General features: G+C 42.5%; 2 protein-coding genes across 8 annotated transcripts in view; one reads left to right on the plus strand and one right to left on the minus strand.

The window, feature by feature from the left end:
• The window catches only part of Mms19 (MMS19 nucleotide excision repair protein), a 57,681-nt gene extending 45,230 nt beyond the window's left edge, over positions 1–12,451 (minus strand). For 2 of the 6 annotated variants that reach the window (XM_077645826.1, XM_077645825.1), the window contains exons 1-9: positions 12,354–12,441; positions 12,015–12,063; positions 11,849–11,952; positions 11,687–11,775; positions 11,365–11,611; positions 8,553–8,697; positions 8,004–8,129; positions 3,370–3,431; positions 559–720 (exon numbers count right to left, since the gene is read on the minus strand). In XM_077645826.1, the coding sequence (XP_077501952.1) occupies positions 559–720; positions 3,370–3,431; positions 8,004–8,129; positions 8,553–8,628 (426 nt within the window). In that variant the 5' untranslated portion in view covers positions 8,629–8,697; positions 11,365–11,611; positions 11,687–11,775; ... (1 more) ...; positions 12,015–12,063; positions 12,354–12,441. Of the gene's footprint in view, positions 1–558; positions 721–3,369; positions 3,432–8,003; positions 8,130–8,552; positions 8,698–11,364; positions 11,612–11,686; positions 11,776–11,848; positions 11,968–12,014; positions 12,064–12,353 lie in introns of all 6 variants that reach the window. The other 4 variants (XM_077645824.1, XM_077645821.1, XM_077645822.1 and 1 more) reach the window with 2 other exon arrangements.
• A 174-nt stretch (positions 12,452–12,625) lies between these two features.
• On the plus strand, positions 12,626–16,607 carry LOC144112975 (ubiquitin domain-containing protein 1). 2 transcript variants are annotated; one of them, XM_077645828.1, is made up of 3 exons: positions 12,626–12,852; positions 13,528–13,764; positions 15,025–16,607. In XM_077645828.1, exons 1-3 carry the CDS (start codon positions 12,771–12,773, stop codon positions 15,396–15,398), a joined length of 693 nt encoding a protein of 230 aa, XP_077501954.1. In that variant the 5' UTR covers positions 12,626–12,770; the 3' UTR covers positions 15,399–16,607. The 2 variants fall into 2 exon arrangements, with proteins under 2 accessions (XP_077501954.1, XP_077501955.1); XM_077645829.1 differs by having other exon boundaries at positions 13,537–13,764.
• Positions 16,608–16,994: the final 387 nt, after the last annotated feature.

Below are 16,994 nucleotides of genomic sequence, written 5' to 3' on the forward strand. Positions count from 1 at the left end.
TTACTGTATCAATAGGCTGTAAAAGACTCCGATATATATTCTTTTGGCGAATTAGCGGCTGTGGTCACAAGTTTAGAAGCGCCTTTCACCTCCATGTAATGTAAATAGCATTTAATGTTTTTTTTGGAGCACTATACTAAAACTTTCAGTCGGGATAAGTTGCTTACAGCACGCTTAACGTAATTTCCCTTAGGTCTGCTATCACGCTAATGTTATACTAAAACTATCTATTAACTAAATTTTCCCATTCTTTTAATTATCTACGGCACACCTCTGGCAGCAAAGAAAGAGCTAAAATAGGAAGTTGCACATAGCATCAAAAAAAGGTTTCAAAGTGCCTCGACCTTTTGCAAGAATGAAGGTGGAAGTATCACTAGGACATTCCAACAGTGAGCAGGAGATTGATTATTTAAATAATTTATTGGTTCAGACTAATCAACTAAATTTTGAGCAGGTAAACACAATTTAAGTGTTTCAATAAAGAACTTGCACAGCACCACAAAAATCTACTAGAGGCACTACTTCACAGCTGTGTGCAGGCCAAGCCAAGCTACTTACCAAAACTTTTAAGGAGTCTAGCTTTGCAACAGTAAGGTCAGAGTCCAGCTTTTCCACAGCCAATGGTACACAATACTTCCCAAAACCAGCTGAACCTGTCATACATGTTAACAATGCTTCAGCCAGCTCTTCACGGGTAATTCTGCCGACGTCCTCTCCAGGCTGCAAAAAGGCAATGAGCAAGCTATTGATTCCCGTGAGAGAAAGTTCTGACATGCCATTTAGAGAAACACCACAGGTTCACATGCAAATTGTGGCTTCTTTATCAGCAATTTTTATCTGATTTTCACCCCCCAAGGTAGTCAAATAATATACTTTAGAAGCTTATAGAACATATCAACAAACCTAATGCATATGCAGTGCTACTCCCAATTAGGTATCATACTGAATTGACATCACAAGCCTAAGATTATGACAAGCCAAACTGCAACTCACCTCACAAGGCTGAACTGAAATCACAATCTACAAGACACCATCTGCAGTTGTGTTTTGAATAGCCAACAATTACAAAATGGCAATGCACTCCTTGAAATATAGTTCACAAATTCAAAATCTTGTGTAGCTCAGAATACTATGCTAACCACTAGCTCATTCTCAACAAATCTCTTGAGCAACAAAAATTTAAGCTGTTCTTCTGTCTTAACAAAGTTTAGCCATGTCACTTAACACAGGTTTGTCTACACAATGCATAACAACACAAGACAAGCTGCGGTAAGAAAAGTAATGTTACAGGCACTTAATCGGGTATTACACAGGTTCCTAAGAGCATACCTGCCAACTTGCCCCAGTAAAAATTCGGGAGGTAAAGATTAAAGATAATGGGGGGGAGGCACTTAACATCAAATGCATTCATCCAGAAGTGGCACTTTTAAGAGTGACTTTGCCATTAAAAGTTTTTCTCACTTAAAAAATTTTTCCGCAACACACTTTCTAAAGGCATTCTGAAATGTGTTGGTGCTTCAGCAACAGAAGTTTTGAGTTTGAAGTTACTCCCCAGCTGTTTATTGCCCGTTTTTATTTTTCCCGAGCTATGTGTCGCGCAAGGCTGAAATGACAGCGAGCGTCTAAAGATAATTTGTTCGAAAGATTTCTAAAAAACTGACCTTCTCTGATCGTGCTGCCATACCTTCATGGACGATTCATGCAACAACACGGGCCACCTACGAGCACTGTCGTCCTTGTTCTGCACTTTAACTTGCGTGACAGAACCTCGCGTTTAGTAATTAGCAAGGTTAACAGGCCTCGAAAATGGCAGCCCAGCCTGCAGCATGCATGTGCGTAACATCGGCAGTTTCAACCACGCTTATCTGTAGCGTAGTTGGTACTGCAGACCACATACTGCATCATTCATTTTACCCAATAACACTGATGGTTTTGGATGACCATTATATCTTCGAAGTCAAACCCTCTCCGCCTGCCTTTCATTTTCTTGTAACACATGCCAACAATTGCTAGAAAACCAGCGAAGAGCCCGAAAACGAGGAATAAAAACTCATAGAAACGCACTAAACCAAAGAGCATATTTAACATGGTAGCTCCCGTACCTTGAGATCAGTGCCGTAAAAACGCAATTTAATTCAAAAAAACAAAACTTTCGGACTTAACTGCTTTCAGAAAATTGGTCACAAACATGCATTAGTCCCTCGGGAAAGCTGGCGGCTCATCATAAAAGCAGGAATAAGTCCAAATTTTCGAAGTCCGAAAAATTTTTCGGCAGGTGTAGTAGTTGCAGTCACGTTAACTTCGGCCAGATAAAAGCACGTGCCAGCAAGTACGGTTCACCTACACTACATGCAGCAAGTTTTTTTTTAATGATTCCCAACAATGCCGAGGACAATTTTCAGGAGATATATAAGAGAACATTTGTACAAATGGAATGGTCAGTCGAAATTCAAGAGTCTACAAGGAAATTTGAGAGAGTTGGTAGGTATGTAACAGTAAAAAATTTGCCTTTGCCACAGCAGCATCATGCTCTTGAAATGATATTGCCATAGACAACATAACGCCAAGTGTGGATAAGTACAAGCACTGTCTCATACAAAGCAAATCACACTACCCCCTGCACATTACTGCGTAATGCAAAGGCCCACTACTTTTAGTGGATCTAGGTACCTAATAGCATATAACCCCTCCCTTCTGCCGCAAGAACTGAAGCAACATCACACCAAAGGCAGATTAGACTGTGCTAAGAACAAGCATTGTTTTTCATGCAGTAACAGACAATGATTTTGCCTTCCATTCCTCCTTATTTTTTCCTCGCTCAGTCGCTTCTTAAGGTCATCCTTTTCTTCTCTTTTTACTGCTATAATGCGTCAAGCCTGTACACAGCCTGTCAATGCTCCTCCGCTTTTCCTTCTTGGGAGCGGGAACAATGCCATCTAGTAACCCCAGATGGGGTATAGAGATGAGGAAGCTGAAGTGGCATATGTACTCTAGGAGATGAAAAGCTGGCAACGAAAAAAGCCCTTTGCCCGTTTTTTGCGACAACATGAAAGAGACAGTAATATCATACCTAGAGCGCAAGGCCCCAGCATTTTCACTGAATTCATACCATGAAATAAATGCAGTGCAATCACACAGTGATGAGAAGCAATTGTACACGTTGAAACTGAAAGGGCCTTCATAAAAACAATGGCTTTGAAATCTTCATTCCTAAGCACCAATGTGAAATTTATGTTATTGAGCTTCACGCCAACTGTTTATCCTGCTGTACTCAACTGCCGCACTCCATTCTTAACATCTCACTGTCCACCACTATGATCACATTTTGGGAACATCAAAGCCAATCCAGTTAAAGAGGTTGAAACTCACAGGATTGAAGTCCACAGGAAAGTAGCACGCACACACATCAAACACTGACTCTTCAAGTTCATCTGGAAGGGAATAGGGTTCACCAGTTCAAATACAGGTACAGTTTACAGTTTATGATTACTTAGTAGCCTGCAATGTTTAAAAAGGAATGTAACACTGCAACGTAAAACAACAAGTAACAAATCAAGTTATACTCCTCACACTTTCTAAATGTAACCAAAAACAGAACACTTTTGAGAAGGCAACACCTGCAAAATAAAAAGTCTAGGTTTAAGTTTAGGTTTATGGGGCTTTAACGTCCCAAAGCGACTCTGGCTATGAGGGACGCCATAGTGGAGGACTCCAGATAAATTCGACCACCAGGGGTTCTTTATGTGCACTGACATCGCACAGTACTCGGGCCTCTAGAATTTCGCCTCCATCGAAATTCGACCGCTGCGGCTGGGATCGACCCCGCGTCTTTCGGGTCAGCAGCCGAGCGCCATAACCACAAAGCCACCGTGGCGAGTCCAAAATCAAAGGTGGAAAAAAAAAACGGTCTTAGTGAAACATGTTCCTTTGGAATCGGAGAACATTTTACCCTTCAACAGCTTCAGAAAGGCAAGTATTCAGGAATGCAAAGTAATACAGAGATAAGTACTAAACGCAATGGTTTGCAAAAGAAAGTTAAAGACTAATCAATGAAAATTAAGAAACATGACAAAAAGCTGCTAAAATATTTTGCACTCATGCAGAAATACAGAATTCTGCCAGCACCTTGCCAAGCACAGTGACTCTGATGCCGAATTAAACCTTGTAGCAGTACACTTTAAATAATAATAATAATTGGTTTTGGGGGAAAGGAAATGGTGCAGTATCTGTCTCATATATCATTGGACACCTGAACTGCGCCGTAAGGGAAGGGATAAAAAAGGGAGTGAAAGAAGAAAGGAAGAATAGGTGCCATAGTGGAGGGCTCCGGAATAATTTCGACCACCTGGGGATCTTTAACGTGCACTGACATCGTACAGCACACGGGCGCCTTAGCGTTTTTCCTCCATAAAAACGCAGCCGCCGCGGTCGGGTTCGAACCCGGGAACTCCGGATCAGTAGTCGAGCGCCCTAACCACTGAGCCACCGCGGCGGGGAACACTTTAAATGCCATTTCAGAAATTGACAAGGATTAGAAGAACTTTACAAAAAACTACACATTTATTTTCTAGCAGATAGGTTACTTCACCTTGTCTGCTTGCAACCAAACGCACTGCGCAGTCCTCATAGCTCGCCAGAGCAATCAGGACTTCCACTCTTACCTGAAACCCAGAAAACTGCCCCGAGGTCAACAGCACCCACAGCCTTACTGGTTCTTGGTGCACAACCCACGGTAGCGCCCAAATTGTTATCTTTTATCTCTTCCTTGCAGCAAGAAGCTTCAGAAGTCTCTGTACCATCCACATCTGAACTGACATGACTTCTTATGAAGTCACCGTAGCTCACATGTAATGGGACGCAGTCAAGGTAGTGAAACTCCTTATGGGGCCTGGAGGTGGCCTCTTTGAGCAGCTATTCAAGGCTACGTAAGCAAAACCTAGCTTTACCATGGAATGTTCTGGACCCACCATTCTTAAAGCAGTTCAAGATTACAAATTGCTGTGGTTATTTCCACTCTCCAACCACCGTCTCAAGAGCCATAAGAGCTCGTGTAAGACCAAGGCTCGCATGTATGAAGATTACATCACTGACCCAGCTTGGTTTCTTGGGCAACTGCTCTCTTGCAAACTCTTTACATAAGCAAAAAGGGGTGATGTGACCTTTAACGTGCTCACTTTTGATCCCTAGGAGCATGTCTATGGAGCTTCATCTACGGCATTCTTTCACTCCTTTTCCTACTAATTTTCTCTCGGAATGTACTGAAAAACTAAGGTCAGTGGACAATCTCAGTTTGTAAAGCCCAAATAGTTTTTTCATACATTAAACCTGATGATGATGACGATGGATTTTTATGGCGCAAGGGCAACTATGGCCAAAGAGCGCCATGGCACAAGGTGCTCTCGATTACTCAAGGTGAGGTCAAAGACCCATTTCCCAAGCATTTCATCTTAAAGAAGCTGAGCACCAGGCCAGGAGAAGCTTGTACCCATTGTATCACCGGTGGGTACCTTAAACCTAATGACAAATGGTTTGGCTAATAAAATCAAGAAATTCATAATTAAAATTATATTCCACAAAACCAAGTTTCAACTGCAGTTTATAGACTAACTTTTAAATGCTGGTGTTTTGTTCTGGGTTTAGTATCAAAGTATTATCCAAGCAGGACCAAACTTCCAAAAATGAAAATGAATGACGTTCTGTGCAAACTAAGATAATTCAGCACTGCTGATGGTCATTTTGCACAAGCAGGAGCATTTTGTTGTTATATAAATATATAATCTTTGCTCCAGTTAATAAGCCTGTTGAAACAAACACTACTATATTATTTAATAATATTAAAATAGAACAAATAGCGACAGAAATTTTTGGGTGTGTGGTTTGAAAACGATCTATCATGGAACACACATGTAGACAAGCTATGTTCAGAATTAAGTAAAGTTGCCGGGTGCCTTTGTAGGCTAACAAACTTGATACCTCTCTAGTTGAAGAAAACATAACATTATACTACAGTTTATTTTATTCCCGACTATCATATTGCAGCCTGGTATAGGGTACTACAAGTAAAAAAAATTATACCCGGTTAACCATATTACAGCAAAAATTTTTTAAGAATGTTTGAAAGCTACAGAGGTAGACCTCAAGATTTACCAACTGAACCCCTCCTCCTAAAACATGAAATCCTTAAACCAAGTCAAATATATGTATTACAAGCTTGCACAATTCATCAAAAAAAAAAAAATACGCTATATGAGAATGTTGGGCCTAAGACACCAAGTCGGCACTGCTTACGCAAAGAAACACTTAGAACACCACACATACGTAAAAACTATGGCACACAGCACGTAAAGTACCAAGTACCCCTACTTTTAAATAATCTAGGAAACAGGAGTGATTTCAGGGCACGTACTTCAAAGAAGTCACTAAGAAAAGAAGATTCCTGCTGGAGAGTGAAATAACAAATACATAATTTTATAGGTTCCCTTAATGTTCCTTTGTTAGAATACAATCATTTAACTTTCTGTTTGAGCGTGTACTATGTGCATTGGATGTATTTTATATGCTTCTTCGTGCTTTTACAATTTTCTTTTCTGTTCAGTTTCAATGCTTATTGTCTGTACATGATGTATTGTATATGCTTGTTAGTTTTGTGTGAAACTGTATCCTGTCTGCCGTTACTGCTTTATAGGGCAGGACCCCTTGTCAGGCTACGGCTTTAGCTCCTACTTTATTGCCGTTTGTTACCTGTATAACAAACCAATGAATAAACTTCAAACAATAAACAACTATGAATTAGTCAAACTATAGTTTAAATATTATTCAGTGTTGAATCTATAGTTTAACTGTCAATTGTTTATTATTAATAATGAATTTTTGCAATCAATAACCCACAAAAAAGCTTACAGCTGGGTGGTTAGAGAGTTATATAAAACATCAGATGACCGTTTTCGAAAGGTAATGCTATCTTGAAAGCATTTTCAAAGCACAGAGACAAGCAGCTTTAATATAATAAGGGCCTAGACTGTAGATGCAGTAAATTTCAAAGAAGGCAACAAACTAAATTTAACTGCAGCGGTAATTTTCAAGTGAAAATGTTCTTGTTTACACAACGTGGTATAAAGCAACAGCATACTACTGTTTTGTTTTTTTTTGTAGAATGCAGTTTTCCTTTCTAGATTTTTCATAACTGGGTACTACATTTAAGTGGAATACACCGGAGTTTTCCTTACATGCTATAGACGAGTATTAGGACACTGCACCAACATGTTAGGTTCATAGCAAATAGTGCAGCAGTGAGACAATCTATGCACTCATGTGTTCCCGGGGCAGCATTCTTTGGGCTCAAGTGAAGACATTTACACATGTAAACAGTTGCATGAGCATAAGCACATACCAAAAAACATGCCTCAAAATCTAAATCTGGTCCACTAAAAAGGGGAAAGAAAGTATACATAATATACATAACCTAACTCGTTGCTAGTGAAGGATATCTACATGCATAAATGAGCATGTGGCTGAATCTCTTCATGTAACGCAACCCTTTCTTACCTCGCATGCATGTCAGGCCTTATCACTTAAATATGCAAGATGATGATGAGCAAGACCCCAAAACCCAGGACTGCACAACCAGCTCTTGATATGGTACTTCAAACAAATGCTAACAAAAGTATACCATTTATACATCATATTGCATACCAAAGTTAGCTTTGTGCACCATACCAGTGCCACAAGGCTTAAGATTATTGCAATTTTGTGCAATGTGCTTTACCCCTTTACCCTTGGAAATATTTTGCTTCCAGTTTAGTTTTGTGGTCCGACAGCTGTTCCAGCACATCAGTTTCTGCGCACATGTTTTTGAGTCTTTGCAACTGACACTTAATCAGCAGTCAGTGCTCATCCTGGTCCAATGTTTTCTTTTGTCCTCATGTAATGAAACATAGTGCTGATTAACTCAACCAGCTTATCAGCCAACACCACCACCAAGAAACGCCAAAAGAAAGATGTACCCAGAATGAACTCATTGCAGAGCATCGGAATGATGGCAAACACTTGGAGGAGGCACCTTGGGTCCCGTTCACCTTCAAGAGCTTGAATGCAGGCGTGCACAAACTTGCTGCCCATTTTGTGCAGACCTGTGACAAAGAAAAAGAGGACAGGCATTTTACCTTCTTTTCACTTCAGGGAATAGTGCCACCTGAATGTGCAAAATGTGGGCTAACAGGCTTTTGTGAAAAATGTCTTTACAGTCCCGTAAGCATGTTTCACTGACATGGAATAGCCTCCATATAGTACTGTCAAACAACTTTGTCAAATTAATGCACAAGCATGCACTCCATTAACAACGGCTCATGCTTGCATCCCTATTGCTGTTAGCATATTTTGCCCCGACACAACTTGGCACATAGTTTGTTTTTTTACCTTTCCTAAATTATGTTCATTACTTTCAGGTTATGCACTGTCGCATCGAGAACCTTCGGTGTTTAGGCACAGACTGAAAATGGTCTGCAACAATAAAGCTTTTTTTTTCCCTCTTGGGCATGCACTGAACCACTCACCTGATGTGTAATTAAGTAGCATGTAAGCTAGCATCCTGTACACAACATATCGCTCAGCCTGAAGCAGCCCAGGCATTTGAACCTCGCAGAGAATGGCCTGAAGCAGTTGGTCAATTTCGTCATCATCAACAGGGCCCTGGCTGACCTGCAATAATAACCATAAATTAGTGAAAAGCAGCAGACAACTACAATTTCTTAAGCCAGTGTCCAGTATGCAACACTTTAATGAGAGCATGCCATCACTCCCACTGCACAGCAATGAAATTGCATTCCATCTGTCAGGTTTGTAAGGCCCCAATTCTGGACTATTATACTGTTTCTGCTGCACAGCAATGAAGTTTCATTCCATTTGTCGTGTTTGTAAGGCGCCCAATTCTGGACTATTATACTGTTTCTGCTAGCAATGCTTTCTTTTACTGCTTATTTCACTGGTTCAGGTATGTTGTTCTATGCTTGATAAAACTTGGTTAAGTTATGAAAGCCTTTTGCATTCATATGAATGGCAATAAATGTTGGTATGCCATCAGTACCACTGCACAGCAGTGAAACCGCATTTCTTTAAAATGAGTGCCCAAGTTCAGACTGAGATCCTGCGATACTGCTTCTGCAATCAATGTCTTTTTTGGCGTTTATTTGTAGCTCATTATACATGTCTTTTTTGTCGTTTATTCACAATTCATGATATATTTTGTCATGAAAAAAAGACTTGGTTAACTTTCAGCATTTCTGAGCTGTTTCTTTATCTTAAAAACTATGTACCAACCAACTCGTCTGAATGCAGTATCTGAAAACATAGAGCCTTGTTTTGAAAGTAAGTAAACGCACATTGAAAATTGTGCTGACTAATGTACTGAAACTTGTGCTGACTAATGTAGGCAGTTCATTAAACCTGGACAGCTATGCCAATGACTCAACCTTAGGAGGGGTTACACTGTTTGAGCAACGATTATGCAGCTGATGGGGAGCTTGACGACAAGAACAAGGGATGATGGGGAGCTTGACCACATGACAAGTTAATTGCCGAATTCATCAGCGTAGCTGACTACGTCTACACCTGTGTACAAGTGGTAGCCAATGTAAACGCATCACCTGTCGCCACAAAACACATCTTCAACAGGTCATAACATGCACAGTGAAAGATGCTATTCATAATGCAAAGGAAAGTTATTCCAGTTCCACGCACTCTAGATAAAAGAAAAATCTGAAAGAATTTTGGAAGCACGTTAAACGGAATGGTAAAGATAAAGTAGCTGTTTCATTGTTGGTGATTGGCAGTGATGAAGTACATGACGAATCAAGGCCGAAGGTTCCAATCAATACTTCAGCTGTCTTCACCACAGAGATAAGAAATGATGGGAAAAGACCAGTCCATCGAGGCACGATAGGCAAGATGGAAAACGTCAGCATTTCCACACGTGACATTGAGGCATTACTGCAAGGGTTAAATGCGTCAAAGGCTTGTGTCCTGATGACCTTTGCACTGTATCTAAAGATAATTTATGATAAATCTTTAGAACAGTCCTGTCTTCAAGATGAATGGAAAATTAGGAGCGTTGTACCAATCAACAAGTCGGGCGCCCGCAGTGATATTGCAAATTATTGACTCGTGTCTTTGACATGCGTTGCCTGTACATACACTACTGTTGTCGCGCATATTAATGAACAGTGTTTAATCCAGCTCAACATTGTTTTTGGAAACATCTTTCTTGCATTACACAATCAACAGAATTTATGCACGATCACGGGTGACCAGAAAGGCATATGCAAAGAGCCATTAAAAAATAATCTTTTTAGTGAGGAGCCGCAATATAAAGGAGAGCGTGGCAATTTTTTTATTTCTTGCAACAAAGCTGGTGGTAAGAGTGAATCCCACCCATGCATCGATTACCCACTGTGCCTCTGCACTGAGACGCCCCATTCATGAAGCAAGCACCTTGAAGTTTGGCTGTCTTTAGAGTCATAAATGGGAGGGGAGGGGAGGGGGTAGTACAGATGCCAGTGAGTCGCAAAACTCGCGCTGTCCGGCGAGGAGCTGCAGTTTGGTCACCCCTGCTCTAGGTCACCATCGTGCACTGTGCATTTTTGGATTTCTGAAAGGCATTTGATACTGCACCACATGCTTTATTAATTCAAAAACTTGCAGCTTATAACATTAATCCATAGGTTATTCCTCAGATACAGTTGTATCTTGCGTAACGAAAGTGGTTCATGGTTGTTAATGGGGCTCAACCTCGGATCGCAAGTGTCACGTCTAACAACCCTCAAGGATTGGTGCTGGGTCCACTATTCCTGCTGCATATAAATGACATAACTGAAGGTATCCAATCTCAAATGCGTTAATTCGCCGATGATTGTGTACTCTACAAGAAAATAAAAGGCGCGGGTAATGTGCACGTTCTCCAACAAGACCTAGACAGAATTGGCGAATGGTGTGAAAAATGGCACAGAAACTTGAATTTAAACAAAACTGTCTGCATGGCACTTAACAGAAAGAAGAACCCACACATGAGTAGTTATAGTTTAAATACCATAACTTTCAATCAAATTTCAGAGTATAAATGCTCAGGCTCTTATTTTACATCTAAGCTAAGGCTGGTTATGTTGCAGTGAGAACTGGGAAAGCTTGGGGCTGCATAAAAATTCCAGAACTTTTCCTTTTGCTTTTCTTTTTCCTTCTTTCTTCCTTTTTTCTGTTGCTGACACTGCTTATGTCATCTTTTTGTACATCCCCCCCGGTAATGCCTGTTGGTCTTCCCTCTATCCCGGTCACGGCACCAGTTAATCTTCCCACAATCCTGGTCATGGCACTTGCTTCGTGGCAGCAGCAGGTCACGTCCCGAGTAGCAGAGGTGTGGCCGGCCCTTCACGTCCTCCCGGCCGAAGCTGCCAGCCGCAGGTGCCACGGAGTCGCAGCTCTTCGCTCCGTCAGTCTCGCCTCGCTGGCTCCTCAGCGCTGACGTGACTCCAAGGCCAGCCTCTCACGAAGATATCGCCTCACTTGGACCTTGGTCCCCGGGGCTTCTCACCAAGATGTTGCCCCGCAAATCTTCCGCAAGGTACTGCCTCCAACGAGCCACCGGCGCCGTGGGCTTGACAGTGAGTAAATAAATAAATAACAACAGCTGCTCACTCACCACTAACTCGTACAAGCCACGTATGACGAACGGGACCATAGATGGTTGGTCTTCCAGCTTGTTGACATAGTAACGAACCAGAGCTGTAGCTGCGAATAAGAAACCGCCAGGCCCGCATTAGACAGCTCAGCATCTAACCATGCACATTAAAATGAACCTCACCTTGACTGTTTGAAAGACACCTTTGGGGAAGCCCTTGTATGATAAGTGTGATAAATTTCACACCAGCAACCCTTTCCTCGGGGTTTTCATGAGTCAAGATGCCTCTACGAGAGAGTAATCTTAACAGTACAGCAATGCCATTTACGTTCACGACATATATACTTACTCCATGTTTTCAACCGTGCGCAACAGCTCATCTCCATCTCCTTTGATGACTGCGAGAAAGAATTAAGGGCGACACTACTTAACTTGCGGCCAATTGTGATTCAAACGTCTTTTGAGGCTGCTCATAAGATCACATAAAAGAGCTATGCTAATGTTTTCGTAAAGCTCAAATGTAAACTTTAAACGCGAGGGTTTTTAAGCATTTTAAGCATATGAGGAAGGAGTACAGCCAAGTTACATGAAAGCGCCTGGGTGGGATATAATCAGTTAATAGTCACAAATGCCAACAAAAATCACTATAGCTAGTTACGTTGTCCTGAAAGCGCCTAAATTGTCATACCATTTACATAACTGGCGACTTTTTCTTGAAATTTGGCGTCATCCTCGTACAAAACAGTGGCAGCCATGGCAGCAGACGCTCCCGCTACAAAGCGTGCATGTGCCTCAGCCGCGGGCACTGGGCCGCACAAAATGTGCAGAAAAAAGCAAACTAAGTTGAAAACATTTACTAATAATTATTATTACAAATTTAATTTATATTGAAGTAATTGCGAATTTTATTAATAATGAAATAAAGGTGTTTTACTTGTCATTGTGAAAAAAAACAAAAGAGGGCAAGAGGGAAAATGTTTCGGCTGCGGTGCGCGGTGGTGTCCCTTGGGTCAGCTGCGCAAGATTGAGGGGATGGCGTTTGCTGGGAAAACTAAGCTTCTATGAATGTTAAAAGTAACAATGTTTGTTGGAGTAAAGTATTACGATGGGCGGTTGCATTGGCACCAGAAACAGTAGACCATCGTCCGGTATAGAATCCACCGATGAAACTAACTTGCAACAAACTGGTATGGACTTCATTGTTTGCAAGTTATGGTAGTGGTAAAAGAGGTAGTAAATCACAGAAAATGTTGTTTGATGTCTGTTTTGTGGACCTTATTGTGTACTAAAAGAAAACACCTAGCTCAAACTTGAGAGGAGGTGTTCGGAATGCAACACACAGCATTATATAGAAAGTGCAAACGGAGGTTATATCGCCAGTAGTTTAGTTTAACCCTAAATATTGAACTTCGGCAGATATCAGGTCGATTTCCGTGCTGTTGGTTACCTTATACGTGATCTCACATTGCCCCGCAGTTGTAACGGGAAGTGGCGTCACCTCGTTGGTGCGCCTAATCTTTGTGTTGGCTTTGAATGCTTCAGGTGCACTGTCTTTCTGCATGAAAAACTCGCGTTTTGCTTGCGCATTCGTCTTGCCTGCCTTGTGCATTTAGATCATGTTGTTAGCCTTCCGCAGAAACTTCATGAGCCGAGGACATGAGTGAACACTTAGTTGCCCGTGTGGATTGTATGTTTTGCCGCAATCATTGAAAAGAAGAAAAAGTAATCATCCTGGGAAACCTTTCAACTCTTGGGAGCTCCCAGTGTACGCAGTGGGCGGAGTGGTTCATTAGTATCGCCTTTTGTCAAAGTGCGAAATGTAGTACATTCAGCTTTACTTAGAAGTGCATTAATTCTTGTAGTTTCTATAGGGAAGAACCAACCGCTCCGACATGAGAAGCCACGGTGGAAAAGCGATGTGCCGCTCATGGAAGGCCAGCTGCGCAGTAAGCGAGACGAGTTCTGGGACACCGCACCAGCCTTCGAAGGCCGCAAGGAAATTTGGGATGCCCTCAAGGCGGCCGCTTATGCCGCTGAGACCAATGACTTCACACTCGCGCAAGCCATCATTGACGGAGCCAACATCTCGCTCCCAAACGGTACTTACTGATCGTGGTCCCCGCGGACACTTTCGATCTCGGTTTGCATGCAGAGCGAAAGAAGTAAATACGGTTATAACGGCTATAACGACGTATTAACCGCGGCTCAACGCACAGTGAGGCAGGGGCTCACTATGCTCACTATAACCTGGTTATGACAGATTGCATCTGTGCACAACAGAAGTTGCAGCGAAAGAGCCGACACTGTGGTCAGCCTTGTATCTGTTTGCAGAGACTTTAGTGAGAGATAGCTTGGGCATTTCGAAAGTGCTAGGGCTGGATTATTAATTTACAAAGTTTCTTCTCTTTATAGAAGTGACCTCATGGGTGTGGAGATTCAAAGCAAACATACACAACAAATTATGGGAGCCATAATTTGCTAAAGGAAATAAAAGTGCCTTGGGAAGGCTGGCTGATGCCTTTATGAAAAATCCTTCTTTTGTCAACTTACTTGACAAAGTTTGGTCCTCCTTTAGAAACACCAACCTGTCCTTTTGACTCTTTTACTTCCTTGAGCCTTACTTTGTGTAAAGTAAATACTGTCTTAGTATTTCATGTAACGACCTTTATTCCCATATTATTTCACTTTGAGTGCATTGTGGGTACAATGTTTAACCCATTATATTCCAGTGGCTTTGGAAGCTGGTCGCGCAAACGTGTTTCACTTCTATTCAGTATGGCACATGTTCTCTGCTTCGTGTGTTGTACTTGTAAATACTTATAGTTGTGCAGTATACAGCTTTTTCTAGCCTCCATTGTCAGTTCTTGTATTGGAAGTTTTCCCATTTCATTTTGCTCCACATATTTTTAAAAGCAAGATGTTCATTGCAGGTGGGGGCAGCCATGGCAGTAGTCAGGCCGCAGCTGATCTTTCACATTCTTTAGTCTTTCTTTTCTTTGCAAATGCAAATCTGTTATGGCAGTACTGATGTCACCAGTGACAACTGATGAAATTGGTGTGCATGGCCTTTATTCAAACACATGGGCTTTGCACAGTACATACAAGAGTAATACTTGGCTATGGTAGTTGCAGACTGTGTGCCTTACACAGTCTGCTCATTGTTAGTTTCCAAGCCTGTTAGAAAGCCTCTTGGCTCCTGCGTGTTTCGAATGTTTGTCTGGGTGAAGATGTTGAGAATATTTGCAGACTTGGAAGAATTGAACTCTAGAATATTGGATTTTGATTACTAGATAACCTCATGACTTAGCAACTTATACATGGCTGTAGCTCTGAGTATTGGCTTGGCTCCATGCTTGCAGGGACCCTCCTTGACTGTTATGACGAGCTTGGCAACCGGTACCAGCTGCCTGTGTACTGTCTAAGTGCACCAGGAAACCTGGTGGAGGATGCAAGCGATGCAGAGTCACCGTCCCCGGAGAGCGAGCCATGCGCAGGCCATGAGATACTTCTCAAGCTCCGTCTCTCCACCACAGGCAAGGACACCAAAATGGCTGTGCGCACGGGTGAGACCATCCTGGCAGCTAAGCGGCGTTTGGAGGACCTTGAGGGCATCCCGGCCAGCCACCAGCGCTGGTTCTTTGGGGGCAAGCTGCTCTCAGATCGGACGCGCGTTGACGAGGCCAAGCTGCAGATGGGCTTTGTTGTCCAGGTAGCCGTGGCCACTCCCAGCTAGCGCCCTCTCCCCTGCGACCAAAGTGCCCTGCTGCACAAGACTGACAGAGCACTGCACTCCAGCACATTGGCAGATGCATCATTGCCCAGCGTGTGTTGCACCAGCACCTCTGCTGCTATGTGTGGAGAAGTGGTATGCCCAGCACCCTCCCTGTGCAGTGGTTTGGGGCTAGACCCAAGGAAATGGACAGACGGAGCCTTGTTCTTGAATGAACATGTAGTCCGTTTTTTAACTTAATGCTGCGAGTAGCTCTGCGTAAAGGTAATTCGGCTTGTATGGAGACTTGAGTAAGCACTTCTCGTCGTACTTGACCTGCAGGATGCAGCCATTTTCGCTGTATGCAAGTCTAGCAGTGTTCTCCCAATGTGTGCGTTGCCCTGGGCTATGGTGGTGAGGAGTCAAGTGGTGCTCACAGCACAACGGACGCCTTAGTGCACTGATTTAGCCAAGGCATGCAATCTGGGCAGAATGAAGCTTGCTATCTGAATTTTTAGCACCTTTTAGTTTGCCATGTCCTGCTTTGGATTGAACCTGTTCAACCTTGCCAAGGACTGCAATCAGCACTGTAGCACATGGAAGCCTGAAAGATGCATTCCTTCAGTGTTGCAAGTGCATCAGTGCAATGGCCCAGGCCAGGAAAGAAAATGAGCATTACACTTATTTTAACTCCTGCTTTTTAAGATTTTTAAGATTTTACAGCACATCTAGTTGTGAATCAAGTCCATTCAGCCTCGCTGATTGAAACAAGCATATAGTCAAGGCAGTCAGGGGATGCCTAGCAACCATGTGGCCCTCGTCTGTAGGAGGCCACAGTTGGCTCCCAGTGCCAGGTTGTGCTCAGGCAGGCCTCTCAAATGAATCATTTCTGATAATCATTTTGTGCGTGAATTTGTGCCCATGTCGACTAGTGGCACATCTGTGCTGAAAAGTGATATAATAGTTTTTTTTTCCTTGTTTTTCCTGCTCTTTTAAGAATGCATTTATGGAGTCATTTTTGTTTGCTGTACATATGTATATGTATATATCATATACAAATAATGCCATTTGTATTTGCGTATACAAGCACACAGTCTGCTTTTGATATCGCCTTTATTTGAAGGAGCCTACCATGCAGGCATAGGATGATATAAATTTGGTTTGTTTTATGCATGTGTACTTTTGTGTTTGCCTGTTGAGACACAAATAAAAGATCATCCTATCTTTGTGCAATGCCTCTCATGTTGTATAGTCTAAAGCTCTCGTAACAGGGCTGCTGCATTTTACTGCCTTGCTCCTCAGGCGGAGCAGGTGGCCATTGCTAAACATATAAGTGGACTCTCGTTAATTAATCGATCGATGCTTTGGTCCGCAGTAGCTCACTGGTTAGAGCGCTTGGCTGTGGACCCTGAGTTCCTGGGTTTGAACCCGGCCACAGAGGCTGCGTTTCGATGGAGGCGAAACGGCAAAGGTGCCCCTGTGTTGAGCGATGTCGGTGCATGTTAAAGATCCCCAGGTGGTCGAAATTATTCCGAAGCCCTCCACTACGGCACCTCTTTCACCCCCACCTCTCCCCCTTCCCTTACTGCATGGTTTGGGTGCCCACCAAGATGGGAGACA

The sequence above is a fragment of the Amblyomma americanum genome, chromosome 1 (genome assembly GCF_052857255.1).
Source record: "Amblyomma americanum isolate KBUSLIRL-KWMA chromosome 1, ASM5285725v1, whole genome shotgun sequence".
Lineage (NCBI taxonomy): Eukaryota > Metazoa > Arthropoda > Arachnida > Ixodida > Ixodidae > Amblyomma > Amblyomma americanum.